Here is a 15,099-nt window from a genome sequence, read left to right on the forward strand (position 1 = left end):
CACGAGGGATGTCTTGCGTCGCCCCAAACGAACCTTCAAAATGCAAAATTTTTGTTCAAAAACGTCCACAAGCCATGATTTTGAGTTCAATGAAACCCAACTAACCTTAGTTTCTCGTCGTCGTTTATGGTGCTCGCAATGTTCGTTGTTGTCCCTGCTACAAAGGGAGTGTTAGAGGCTAAAACAATCTGAAAATCCTTAAAATAATCGATTCAAAATGCAAGAATGGTGGAGAAGCACAAAATCAAGAAACATTTGAGTTTAAACTATTCTAAACTCACCGTGCAAGGTTTGTCGTCGTCGCTGCAATAGTAGGGAATATGAATGCGAAAGAACAATGCCCTGAAATATGGGTCCCGCGTTGTAGGTTAAATGTATTTTAAAGTCAGGGCTTAGCTTACCAGAAGTTAATTGACGTCGGGGTTCTGCCTAACATCAAATAACGTCGGAGATGACATCATAGACGTCAATTAACGCTAGGGTTCTGGAGGGCCAACGTCAAATAACGTCGAGGTTCTTGAGCTGATGTCATTTCGATAATTGACATTGGGGTTCAGTGGAACCGACGTCATTTTTGGCATTTTATTTATAAAAATGTTACCTGTCATTTTTTAGGTTGGCTATTCACTCGATTGACATTAAAATGGTGATGTTAAAGGTCCATCTTGTACTAATAATTATTATGTGCAATAAAATAATTAAAAAATAATATTATTTTATACTAACATTCTAAATAAAAATAATAAAGTGTAATAAATCTTCTAATTTTCAATAAATATAAATTCAACCTCTCTTAAATATTAAAATAGTAGCATTAGTAAATTAATTAAAATAAAATATAACAATTGATTATATTTATAATAACAAACAATAATAGTCAAGAAAATATTAATAATTGAAGAAAGGTATTTAGATGAAAGATAATTATTGAATAAAATTATAATATCAATTATAAATATATTGTAAATTAAGGAAAATGATGTTATTGATTATTGATTTTTTTTGTTCATAATCAAATAACCATTATGATTAAAACAATTTATCTCTACGGTAATTATAAAAATAAATTAATATTAAAACTGACTTTGTAAATGAAAATATATTGATTTTTTGTTCATAATCAAATAATCATTATGATTAAAAAATGTTATCTCTACGGTAATTATAAAAATAAATTAATATTAAAACTGACTTTGTAAATGAAAATAATAAAAATATAATAAATATTTTTAGTAATTATTAATTCAAATTCTTTTTATTAACAATTAAAGGAATAATTTAAAATAAAATATATTTATTGATTCAAATAATAATACCAAAAATAATAGTAACTATACTAATATTACCAATTAAAACTTCATTCATAATTAAAGAAAATCAAAATAATCAGTGAAATGAACTAATTGATAATAAATCTTTATAAATTAATCATATAATTATTAATTACAAATATATAAATTTAAAAGATTTCAAAATATATGAAATAAAAAAAATCCATTCATTATCGGAAAATTAAAAACAATGAATAAAATTAATTGTTCAATTAATGAATTTTTTTAAAAAACAAATCATATAATTATTGATTGTATAAATTAATTCCAATTTGTACGTACAACAAGTCATTACTAAATTGAATTTTTTATTTATTTAGGTTTAAATCTTTATTTTTAAAGAAAACTTCTTTATAAGCCTTTTTATTAAAATATTATTTAAAGTAACATTATTTTATATATTTATCTATATTATTTTAAGAATAACCATGTTATTTTTTTGTGAGATATAGATTATAAAATTACACTAACATGAATATTATTTAATAATATAAATGTGAATTTTATATTTAGTAGTTAAACATAACAATTTAAAATGATAATTATAATACAAATTTATGATAGCGTATCTTTTAGATTGTAAATATATATTAGAAGATATTTAATTATTGTGCAAGAGATGTTAAGTAAGTTGATTGTTCATTTTATAATTGCTTAAGTTGTTAAAACATTAATCAAATGCCTGTAAAATAATTGGTGTTAGAAAAATTAATAAATATATGAAATAAATATTAAATTTGGTTCTAAAAAGTTTGAAATAAAAAAATGGTTTAGGAATAAATTTTTTTATAACTACTATATAGACTTCTAATAAAAATCCTTTAACAAAAGAAATGGTTTTACTATCAGGATTTATTTCAAGCACTAAATACTGAAACTTGGTAAGAAATGTGAAATGTGAATGATTGAGAGGAAAAGAAGGCAACGAGACAATTGTTTATACTTTTACACCATACATGTCACTTCTATATTACCATTTTTTGCAAATCAGGGCAAAAAACTTCAAAAGTATTATGCCCACAAAATTTTAAAGCATATGCCATCAGCAAGTTGGCACAACACAATCAGTAACCCAATTTCCAATACCTGAAATATAGGTTTGTAAATATTGAAATAAGTAAAGACAATATTTAATGATTATAGGAAGATTCATATCAACTTCATTGAGTCGGTAGTATGAACAAAAAAATATATATACCAACTTCAAAGCCCATGGCCGTGAAGGATGGTCTAAACCTAAAATCTTATAGCATTTTCATTACACCCATTTTATAATAGTATGTTTCATGCAGTCACACAAAGGAGTTAATGACAAAGATTGCAAATACATTATGCAACTAATCCAGCAAACTAAATAATAACTTTAAGCAAATCAATGACCATGAAATCACCAAACTTAAGGGAAATAACTGAACTGCTTTGCTTAGCACACATTTGTTCATTTCCCTCAATTTTCATAACCAACATGCTTGATCCACTCTTGAGGGATTGAACGTACTCCTCATGAATAAGGCTTGCTAATTATAGCAGTATGTATCATCCATCTATAATAGTCAACGGAGTTAGGAAAACTTTAGAGTAAGTTTATAATATTATGGCTTAAATATCTTTTTTGTTCCAATTTTCGTGAGTTTTGTTTCGTTTGATCCTCATTTTTTCGAAATATTTAAAATGGTCCTAATTTTTGTAATTTGTGTTCAATTTGGTCATTTTTGCAGACGCAGTTTAAGTCGTTAACGGAAGTGAACAGTAACTGCTACGTGTCACTCCGTGATTTTTTAAATTTTTTTTAAATTTTTAAAATTTTAAAAAGTTGTCCACGTGTCAAGTCAGCATTGTGACACATGGCAGTATCTCGTGGCTTATATTCAATTTGGTCCCCATTTTCGTTAATTTTGTTCAATTTAGTCCAAATTTTCGTTATTTTTGTTCAATTCAGTCATAATTTTGTCTCTATCCAAAATGACCATTAACGAAACTTTTATTGAAAATTTTATTTTTATTAAAATCCACATTTGTTTTAAATATTTCTTTCATTATATTTATACCAAATCTAACTATATTTTTTTAGGGAAACTATTATATATGAGTGATATTTGGTACACGTAAAAAATAGGGTTAAAGTTAGTTTAAAATTAGAGGAAAAATTCTTCATTGTTTTTTAAATTAGAAAGAAAATTCTTCATTATTTTTTAAATGATTCAATACAACAATTATATAGAAATTAAATTTGGTCAATTTGGAGAGAAGTAAAATTGGGACTGATTTGAACAAAATTAACGAAAATTATAACTAAATTGAACAATATTAACAAAAATTAGGACCAAATTAAATATAAGCCACGAGATACTGCCATGTGTCACAATGCTGACTTGACACGTGGACAACTTTATAAAATTAAAAAAAAATTAAAAATTAAAAAAAATTAAAAAAATTAAAAAAAAATCATGGAGTGACACGTGACAATTACTGTTCACTTCCGTTAACAATTTAAACGGCATCTACAAAAATGACCAAATTGAACTCAAATTACAAAAATTAGGACCATTTTAAACATTTCGAAAAAATGAGGACCAAACAAAACAAAGCTCACCAAAATTGGAACCAAAAAGGTATTTAAGCCTAATATATATTATCAAGAGCAACAACAAAATAATTGTAACCACAATGATGAATGTGTATCATCTCAAACATTAATAGTCATTCTACTAAACTGATCTTTTAGAAAGTAACAAAACCTAGCAAAAAGAAAAAAAAATCTCAAATGAATCAAAAATCAATTTTTCTTCCAAGAAAACAAAAAACAAAAAACTCTTACCCTTCAAACGAACACCAATGTAACCATAAACAACACTTGCAGAAAGCATTAGCACATACAGAAAAGCATTAGCACATTCAGAAAAATGAAACAAAATCACAAACCCTAAAAACTCACCCTTTTGGGAATTCTATAACCACCAACTTTTTTGTAACTAACTAATTATCACATCCTAACCCATGATCCAACTTGCATGCACCACTGAAAACGTCCATTTTTACATATTTTTGTGTGTTTATTGTCATTAATAAATCAATTCTTTTCTAGCTTTTATTTTGTTATATTCTCAAGTTTACACCATAATCAATAGAAATGGATATCATGTTCTCTGTATAATCTAATTTGAACATCTCTCAAATTTCTGGAAACCTTCAATTCATTAATGGTCAAAGTGCAAATTTAAAAATAAGGGATTGTTTATGTTGAGTCACCCAATAAATACATCTTAAAATATCACACTACTAGAAAAATCCATATTTCATGCCAACTTTGTTTTGAAATTTTTTTCATAGAAAATATTTATAAATTTTTTTATGAAAAAAATTTGCAGGATTCATGTACATTCTTTTGATAAATTTTGTAACAAATTTTGCAACAAATTTTGTAGAAAATACTTGCGAATTTTATAATTTTGTAAGAAATAATTATCCACGAAGAAATTACCTGCCAATTAAAGTTCTTAGAAAAAATAGTAGGAAAAAGTCTTTTCTTGCAAATTCTTTTAGCAAATTTGCAAGAAAATTCTCATGTAATATGAGAATTTTTAGTAGTACTCATGTGCTTCTTAACCATAGCCTTAGTTAAACACTCTTTGACTATAATATACCACCGTAATCTCAAATTCATATTATCAAGAATTCATGTACATTCTTTTGATAATGACAATTTTCACATCAAAATTAGTTGAATTTCATTCTTTTATTTATACCTAAGGAAAGGGTTGGGCTAAACTTTCAATATTATTCTCCAGTTTCAAAGTTTTATTAGTTTTGTAAGCTAGCATATCAAACAAAATTTAATAGAAGCTAATGTTATCATGTTTTACAACTTTGAAAAAAATTATTCAACTGTAGACATACGGAAAAGGTTCTAATAAATTGTGCTAAGCATACAATTGTTCTGTAGTTAATAAATACCTATATAGTTCCATAGACACCATTGCACATAGTACCTAATTGACATTTATTGTTGTTGAATAATATGAAAAAAAGGTTTCGGGATTAATCTCCTCTTGTGTAAAACATACACAAAGGATAGTTTATTTATAATGATAATGGGACAAGCCCAAAAATACAGAATGGGCTGAGCACAACTACTAATGAAAATACTACATTATCTAACACTCCCCCTCAAGTCGGTGCATATAAATCATATGTATCAAGCTTGTTACAAAGATAGTCACTTCTAGGTCCTCAAAGAGACTTAGTGAAAATATCTGTTAACTAATCACCTGAGTTGACAAACTTAGTCTTAATATCCATGGATAAGGTTTTTTCTCGAATGAAATGACAGTCAATTTTAACGTGTTTGGTCCTCTCATGAAAGACAAGATTAGAATTAATGTGAAGAGCAGTCTGATTGTCACATATGAGTGTCATTTGAGTGACATCTCCAAATTGCAATGCTTGAAGCAATTGCTTAAGCCAAACAAGTTCACAAGTGGCTACATCCATAACTCTATATTTCGCTTATGCACTATATCTTGCCACAACACTTTGTTTTTTGCTCTTTCAAGAGATCAAATTACCACCAATCGAGACAATATTTGGAAGAAGATCTTCTATCGGAAGGAGATCATGCTCAGTCAGCATCTAAGTAGCATACAACTTTTGTATTAGGGTTGGAATCATATAGTAAACCTTTTCCAGGAGAGCTTTTGATATACTTTAATATGCGAATGACTACATTTCAATGCTCTTCACATGGGGAATTAAGGAATTGACTCACCATACTAACAACAAAGGAAATGTCAAGACGAGTAACAATAAGATAATTCAATTTTCCAACTAATCCTCTATATTGTTCAGGATCTGAGAAAGGCTCTCCCTATTTAGGTAGAAGTTTGATATTAGGATCCATGAGTGTTTCTACAGCTTTAGAATTCATTAACCCAGTTTCCTCGAAAATATCCAATGCATATTTCCTCTAAGATATGACAATACAATTATTGGATTGTGTTACTTCAATACCCAAGAAGTATCTAAGTTTTCCATGACCTTTGGTATGAAAATAATGACAAAGATGTTGCTTTAAGAGGGAGATGCCAAGGTAGACACTTCTTGTGTGAACAATGTCATCAACATATACTATTAAGTAGATACATCCAGCACTGGAGTGACGATAAAAAAACTGAATGATCCACTTCACTACGAGACATGCCAAATTGTTAAACAACAAGGTTGAATTTTCTAAACCAGGCTTGAGGAGGCTGCTTTATGTCATATAAAGATTTGTGAAACATGACCTCCTACAAAATAAAACAATATGAAATTGATTTAACTTGAACCATCGGTCCCGTGAAACTGATAATGGAACCATCAGTCTCGTGGGACTGATAACGAAACCATCAATTCCTTAAGCTCTCCATCAAGAATGATTCATTATTCCTCTTAGGTTTCGACTTCTAAATAATATGAGACTATGAATGTGGTTTAAATACTCTTTTCACTTTCCGAGGTCATTTTAAGAATAAAGCTATTAGGATATTTTTGTTCATTGAATAGTAGTTAGAGGCAAAATGATTAAGAAAACCAATGAAATTGACATGCGTTAAATGAATAAGATGGATATCTTGAACATTTAGATGGAGTATTGTTTTCTTTATATTATAATAGATATTTTAAAAACCAAAGATCATTACGTAAATAAAAAATAAATTGAGCCTATTTGATAAATAACCTTAAAAATTAAGGTCTTTTAAAATTGTAACCTAATAGAGTTTTATTGTTATCCGTTTTGAATTTTACTCTTCTTTTGTAATATTGTGTTGTTATGATATTTAATATCCCTGAAATCTAAGTCGTCAATAAAATTCATTACGAAGTTACGAAAATAGTAATATGGTCGAGTCATTACATTCACATCATGTCTTGAGTCTTGATTGTTTCGTAATAGTTACTGTATATTTTTAATTAAGTTTTCACTACTCTATAATTAAAAATGAAAATGTCTCAATGATTATAGAAAAGAAAAATACAAAAATTATGAAGAAGGTTACATTACTCTACGAGTAATTCAATATTCTCACTTTTCATTTTTACAATATTTAATTATTTTAATAAATTAGATTAAGAAAAATATATATAAAAACCAGAAGCCCTTTTTTAAAGAGTCATTATTTTTTAAAATATTCATTTTGTATAAATGCTCCTTTGATCTTGATATATGTGATAGATTGACTTGTGTTGTGAGTTCCTTCAATTTAGCTTTTCTCCACTCTCTGAACTTAGCAATAGCCAGATTTAGAAAACCTCTTTGCTACTGACTATACAGTACAGAGAAAGGTTGAATTATGCCAAAACTATGACCAAAACTGAATGCTACTGTTTCTGTTCATTGGTCCTTCACACAATTAATGCAATGAATTTTTCTTCATTAATTTTTAATTGTAAAATCAATTTCAAAGCTTAAAAATGTTCTTACAAAAAAATATTTTATTTTATTTTTCTTTTCTCCATGTATTAAAAAAACATAAATACAATTGACAGATAAGGACTTGAATACAGAAAACAAATAAGTGAGACAGAGGCACCAAGGAATAATTTTAACAGATACAAATATGTCTTTTGCTAAAGTTTTGGGCAACCCAAGAAAAGTCTTGTCTTTGAGATAGAGACTTTGACTATGGAGTCTTGAGTTTCTAGACTTTTGCTTAAAGCAGTGTTTCATTCAGAATTTCTTACTCTTCTGCTCTCCAATAATGTGTCTGTTAGTGTTCAACGTTGTTTCAAAGAAACTGCACCAGTTTGTTCAAGTCTACTTCTATAAATTTTCACAACCACCCCTAACAAACCACCACTTCGTGATTTTTTACTATGAAAGTAACATAATATATTCTTATTCCACAACCAACCTCTCAGTCGCATTTATTTATTACTGAATGAAAATCACATAAAGAAGTAACATTTTCCATCCAGATACAGTGATGCATCATGGTCATTCCTGTGTTCACATTTCACTCAATTCAGTTTTTTATAGGGTGCCAATAACATCGTTGCAAAAGCCTAAGCAATTTACAATCCAGGTTGTTTATTCCTTTGGTTTATCAATCACTGTATATTTATGTAGCTGAAATGCATAGTTCTTGACAAGTTACAAGCTTATGTCTTTAATGAGGATCATTTTTCTGTGTTATCATATACTTCTCTGTCTTTGTGAAATTTCCTTGGCACTTGATTCCATTTCTCAAGACCTGTCCCTAAGGGACGATGTTGATAACACCACCTTGGTTTCGAAAGATGGAACCTTTGAACTTGGATTCTTCACCCCAGGGAATTCCCAGAAACGTTACCTGGGGATTTGGTACAGGAAAATCCCTATTCAAACTGTGGTTTGGGTTGCAAACAGCCTCAATCCAATCAATGATTCATCTGGGATCTTGAGAATGAACACCAGCAGTGGGAACCTTGTCCTCACACAGAAGGGCAAAGTTGTTTGGACTACAAACTCTTCGAGAAAAGCAGAAAGCCCAGTAGCCCTTCTCTTAGATTCTGGCAATCTTGTGATGAGAGATGAGAAAGATGCAAACGTTGAGGCCTACTTGTGGCAGAGCTTTGACTACCCTACTGATACCTTCTTACCAGAAATGAAGTTTGGTTGGGACTTGAGAACTGGTATCAATAGGAAGATAACAGCATGGAAGAGCCCTGATGATCCATCTCCCAGTGACTTCTCTTTCGGTATGGTGCTCAACAACTATCCTGAAGCATACATGATGAAGGGTAACCAAAAGTTCTACCGAAGTGGACCATGGAATGGCTTGCATTCAAGTGGTTCACCACATGTTAAGGCCAACCCCATTTATGACTTCAGGTTTGTTTTCAACGAAGCTGAAGTTTACTACACATATAGCCTTAAGAACACCTCTGTGATTTCAAGGTTGGTGCTGAATGCAACAAGCTATGTTCGTAGACGGTATGTGTGGGTTGAATCAAAGCAAATATGGGAGGTCTACACTTCAGTGCCACTGGACTTATGTGACAGTTATTCCCTTTGTGGAGCTAATGCAAATTGTGTTATATCAGATTCACCTGTGTGCCAATGTTTGAAAGGGTTCAAGCCTAGGTCCCCTCAAGCATGGAACTCAATGGATTGGTCTCATGGATGTGTCCGCAATAAGGAATTAAGCTGTGAGAACAAGCACAAGGATGGATTTATCAAACTTCCTGAGATGAAAACGCCTGACACTACACATAGTTGGCTAGATCAGACAATTGGGCTAGAGGAATGCAGAGCCATGTGCTTGGATAACTGTTCATGTATGGCTTATGCAAATTCAGATATCAGTGGACAAGGAAGTGGTTGTGCCATGTGGTTTGGTGATCTCATTGATATGAGACAGTTTTCAGATGGAGGCCAGGAAGTATATGTTCGAGTGGATGCTTCAGAATTAGGTAGGAACTAAACTTTGTCACCTTTTAGTCCTTCAATTAAATTTCTTAGCTAGGCCAGATTTTCATCTGGGAATACTTATGCCAGCTTCTGTAAATTTGTGATCAAATTCAATTAGAACACACCAGTAAGGGCCACAAGAAGGGAAGAGTCCTGGCTGCAGTGACAGTTTCTTTTGCCGTGGCAACAGTTTCTGGTATTCTAATAATACTTGGCTTGTGTTATAGAAAGAAATCACGCCCCAATGTGAAAGGTAAAATTCACATTTCTGTTTCTCTTCTCATGAGGGGAAAAACAGTATCTGAATTTCTTAGTAATGTTGTAGTATTGTGTTAGATGTATGCATATATTATTTCCCAGCCATGCAGTGATCCACATCAAAAGCCGTAGAAGTAAACAGTGTACAGGTTCCACTATTGCCAATTTGGTTCTCCTTCCTTGGTCAATAACTCAAAGCAAGATATAGGATTTCTTTTCATTGCATGAAAATATGAATTTTTGTTTCTTTCAAAAAGTTGAAAGACATTTCCTGCAATGCTTGTCAGTTATCATTATCACAATCTAAATTCATCCACTTATACTTTGTCAGAGAGATCGGACTTCAGTATCAAATCATATCAAAACAGTGCAATGGAAGTGGGTGATATGGACCTACCAGTTTTTGACTTGTCAACTATAGCCAAAGCCACTAACAAATTTACACTCAAGAACAAAATCGGAGAAGGTGGTTTTGGATCTGTATACAGGGTAATTTGCTTATAGATTATCATGACCATAAGAATTGGGAAATAAAATGAAATTTTCTATCTTATGATCATTTGAAAATTTAACTTTTCAGGGAACACTAGCAGATGGTCTGGAAATTGCTGTGAAGAGGCTTTCAGAAAGTTCAGGACAAGGATTGACTGAATTCAAGAACGAAGTAAAATTGATTGCAAAACTTCAACACCGAAATCTTGTAAAGCTTCTTGGATGTTGCCTTGAAGGAGAGGAAAAAATGTTGGTGTATGAGTACATGATAAATGGTAGCCTGAACTCATTTATCTTTGGTATGGATCCAAGGAAGGAATTGTATATTTAAGTAGTTAAGATTAATCTCACGATAGAGTATCCCCTAAACTCTTTACACACTAGAATACTTTTTAACAGCATATATCAATTTGATTTTGTTTTCTGATGGAAAAATCTGGCAGATCAGGAAAAGAGTGAGTTACTAGACTGGTCAAAGCGTTTCAACATTATATGTGGGATTACTAAGGGCCTTCTCTACCTTCATCATGATTCTAGGCTAAGGATTATTCATAGAGATCTCAAAGCAAGTAATGTTTTACTTGATAATGAGTTGAACCCCAAAATTTCAGATTTTGGCATGGCTAGAATATTTGGTGGAGATCAGAAAGAAGGAAACACCAGAAGAATTGTTGGTACTTAGTAAGTGAATAAATGTTCTTCCAGTCAAGCTGATTTCTTGACATCTATTTTAGAAAATGTTAAAGAGTTTCAATTCAAGTAATGAATTAACAGTTTTCATGTAAAATATGTTCTGCAGTGGCTACATGGCACCAGAATATGCAACTGATGGGCTATTTTCAGTGAAATCTGATGTTTTCAGCTTTGGAGTTTTATTGATGGAGATTATATCTGGGAAGAGAAGCAGAGGGTATTATAATCAGAACCACAGCCAAAATCTCATAGGCCATGTAAGTAATTAGACACAAATTGCAAACTCATGCATCAAACATGCTTGTATCCTTTATGACAAGCAATTTTAATGGCTTTCAGGCATGGGAACTCTGGAAAAAAGGAAGACCACTAGAACTGGTTGATAAAAGCCTAGAAAACTCCAATTTTCAATCACAGATATTGCATTGCCTTCATGTTAGTCTCTTGTGTGTTCAACAGAATCCAGATGATAGGCCTGGAATGTCTAGTGTGCTCTTAATGTTAGTGAGTGAGGTTGAATTGCCTGAGCCAAAGCAACCAGGATTCTTTGGAAAATATTCAGGTGAAGGAGACTCCTCTACAAGTAAGCAGCAACAAAGTTCAACAAACGAAATAACCATTACCTTATTAGAAGCTCGTTGATATAATATTTGCTAGTCACATTCATCATCTACCTTGTATAGATACATAACATTTTGTATCACTAGAAATTAACTCTAGGTCAAGGACTATGTTCACTCACTCTTTCTCTCCCTTCTTCCTTCTGAGTAAAGTTGTGACTAAACATTACTAATATTGAAAGAGAATACTAAAAGAGCTGAAAATATGATATCACAAGAAAACAATAAAAGGGTCACAAAAGTAACCAAGAAATCAAATCATGGTTTACAACTTTTCATACCTTAAAGTTGGTCAGACTTTGGCATCCGAGAAAATGATACCAGGAGTTCTCTGTAACTACTGGTCTTGTTTGAGAAGATATAGCAACAATTTGTTGACAATATTTGTAAAAAGAACAAAAATTTTTGCTACGTTGAGATAACAGAAACTATGCTGCTTCAAAACTAAGCTATAAAAAGTCTGAAATCAAGTTCACTCATCTTTTACTAGAAAGGTAAATATTTTGATGGATTGATTAGTGTTTAGAACATAGCCCTTCTACTTTTTCTTCCCATGAAACTGAGGAAAATATGTTAATTAACCTGAAACAAGTGTTGTGTTTCCAAACATGTTTCAAAAGGAAGCTATCCTATAAATATTCTCATTATTAGCTTCTTGATATGCTCTCAAACGAAACTGCTTAGCGTGAGGGCGTGGCTATTTTCAGCATTATAGAGAATTTCTCAGCAATCACATCAAAGGTTTTGTTGTTTTGGTTCTGTGTCTGACTGAAACTAAGTCGGAAAAAAGATCAAAAGAAACAATGACACGAGAAGTTATAACAAGTGTATTTAGTTGGAAAATCATTTGCAACCTCAAATCCTTTGTAAATAATTTTTTTCCATGTGTGTTTGACAGAGAAGGAAAAAGGAATGCAAGTAGGTTGGTGAAAAAAAAAAAAGACTTGTGGACCTTTTGAAGAGAGACATGAGATAGAATTGAGATAGAATTGGTATTAATGAGTAAAACAAAGCTCTTTGAAGATATCAACACTCTACTTGCAATTCAAAAGTGATTGCAAATTCAAGGGAGTTTAAGATTGACGATCATATAAGAAAAAAGACTAGTAAATTTATTATTTTAAGATTTTTGGTCGGAGGTGGTATCGATATTTTATGTTTGTTAGACTAATTTGAGATTTATTGAAACTCTCACATCAATTAGTGATTAGACTAATTCACAATATAGAAGTGGATGCAAATTTTATTTTACAAGACAATTTTTTGTAAAATTAATTTAAGCTTAAAACTCACTTCCTAACATAATATCAGATTTTGTTGACAAACAAGTCTCTCTCAATAAAAATTTTCTATATTATAATTTGTTGTATTTTACATAGAATAGTAAAAGGACTATCTATAGACTTCTTGACAAGATCTTTCAACTACATCCATTAAATACAACCACTATCTAAACCATAATTAATGAACACTATTACATGTGACATTCATTACTAGAAACACTTCTAATCTTTACAATGTGCTAAGACACTTAATTATACCAAATGTAACTACTTACATTTAATTTACCTGACATATTCATGTATTAGAGTTTATCTTCAAGAAATTTATAAATAAGCTTGTTATAAAACCAAACCTTAATAATCAAATGCTATGATAAACTAGAGTTGTTATCGTCAACACTCTTATCTTATTAATATGCAAAGAACTTCCAATTTCTTGAGCAGGGTCTACAACTTCATCATGTATCCTAATTTCTCCAAAGGTGAAATCAGAAAGAGTGAATAGACAAAAACTTTTAGCATTTTTTCTCCCTCGATCAACAAAATGATGTAGAAACGCAAGAGGCTTCATTATGAAAAGACAAATTAAAAGGTGAACAGTGGGCACTTGTCAGCTTTCAACATTAATGCTTAGCAAGGACGCCAATACTTGCTCAACTCTTCATGCACTTTACAGTTAATTCCTTTGAATTTGTTGTGTTAGAAACGCAAATTTAAACGCCACGTCCACACTAAAACATAGCCCAAAATTGACCTGCACCCCAGAAAATAGAGGTTATAGCTGTCAAGAAGAAATAAAGAAAAAGAGGGAGAGAATCAAAGATTGGACCACAGTGTGTTGTAGAGAAGAGTTAGGGGGCAAAAAGTCTCCACTAGGATGCTGTTTATATCATGCACAATTAGGTGTTATCCATCTTTCATGGGTCCAATCAAAAGTACCCCAAAATCTCAGGTAATTGGTCCATTACATTACAACCAAAGCAATATTTTTATTTACAGTTTTATTTTATTTTGATGAAAATAAATAAAATGAAAAAATATATTTTATAATTTTGTGTAATTTACTAGGAAATAAGAACATATAGATATATAAGTCTAAATAAATGAAAAATAATAGAGTTCTACACTTTTGTGTACTTACGTAATCCACACCTTAAGAGGGTTGAAGGTGGCTTCTTTGGATGCAATGGTGAATAAAATTATGAAAGATTTACCTTTGAACTTTATTTTGTCTTCCAGATTTGGTGCAAAGTCTCAAAAACTGGTCCATGGTCATCATATTGTTACCCCAGTGCGAGTTAAAAACTCTGTGAACTCACCTAACGCCGAGTTACACTGATATATTCTCCATCAATGAACCTGAAAATGTACTTCACCCATGATGATGAGTAACACTTTTTGCATTATATAAAAAATATGTTCAAGTGATGAAAAAGAAGCATGGTAACTTTTTCATTCACAGTCAGAAACCGACCATGGTGGCATTATTATTAGGGTTATTATTATGGTGCTATCTTGCTTCGTGATTCCTCAGGGATCACATGCCATAACATCAAACGCAAGAGTCTCAGCCAATCATCTTCAAACTTCAAACTTCAAACTTCAAACTAGGGTTGCTTCTTTATTAAGCTTACCACTTTGTATATGCATCAAAAAGAAAATGAATATTAGAGATGAAAGGTAGAAAAGTATGTTACAGAATATACAAGGAGTTGAAATATAATTACCAAATTTGTTGATTTGAGGGGTTTAAATCTTGTTTCCTTCTTCTTCTTCCCTTAATAAAATAAATAAATAAAAGGGACGTAATCTAACTATGCCACCTAATGTAATTCATCAATTTCACTAACATACTAATTTTTCTTTTATCACAATTTTAATTATTTCATTTTATGAGATTTTAATTAAACAACGTAATGTGTTTTAAGAACATACAAACCTCAATCTCATTTAAAATTTTTATCAACAAAAAATAATTAATTAATTATAATAGA

General features: G+C 30.9%; 1 protein-coding gene across 1 annotated transcript; it reads left to right on the forward strand.

The window, feature by feature from the left end:
- Positions 1-8,053: 8,053 nt before the first annotated feature.
- LOC114183460 (G-type lectin S-receptor-like serine/threonine-protein kinase At4g27290) lies at positions 8,054-12,046 on the forward strand. The gene is made up of 7 exons (XM_028070485.1): positions 8,054-9,761; positions 9,878-10,012; positions 10,349-10,506; positions 10,598-10,808; positions 10,953-11,190; positions 11,309-11,459; positions 11,542-12,046. Exons 1-7 carry the CDS (start codon positions 8,471-8,473, stop codon positions 11,842-11,844), a joined length of 2,487 nt encoding a protein of 828 aa, XP_027926286.1. The 5' UTR covers positions 8,054-8,470; the 3' UTR covers positions 11,845-12,046.
- The last annotated feature ends 3,053 nt before the right edge of the window (positions 12,047-15,099 follow it).

This window comes from Vigna unguiculata, chromosome 5, assembly GCF_004118075.2.
Source record: "Vigna unguiculata cultivar IT97K-499-35 chromosome 5, ASM411807v1, whole genome shotgun sequence".
Lineage (NCBI taxonomy): Eukaryota > Viridiplantae > Streptophyta > Magnoliopsida > Fabales > Fabaceae > Vigna > Vigna unguiculata.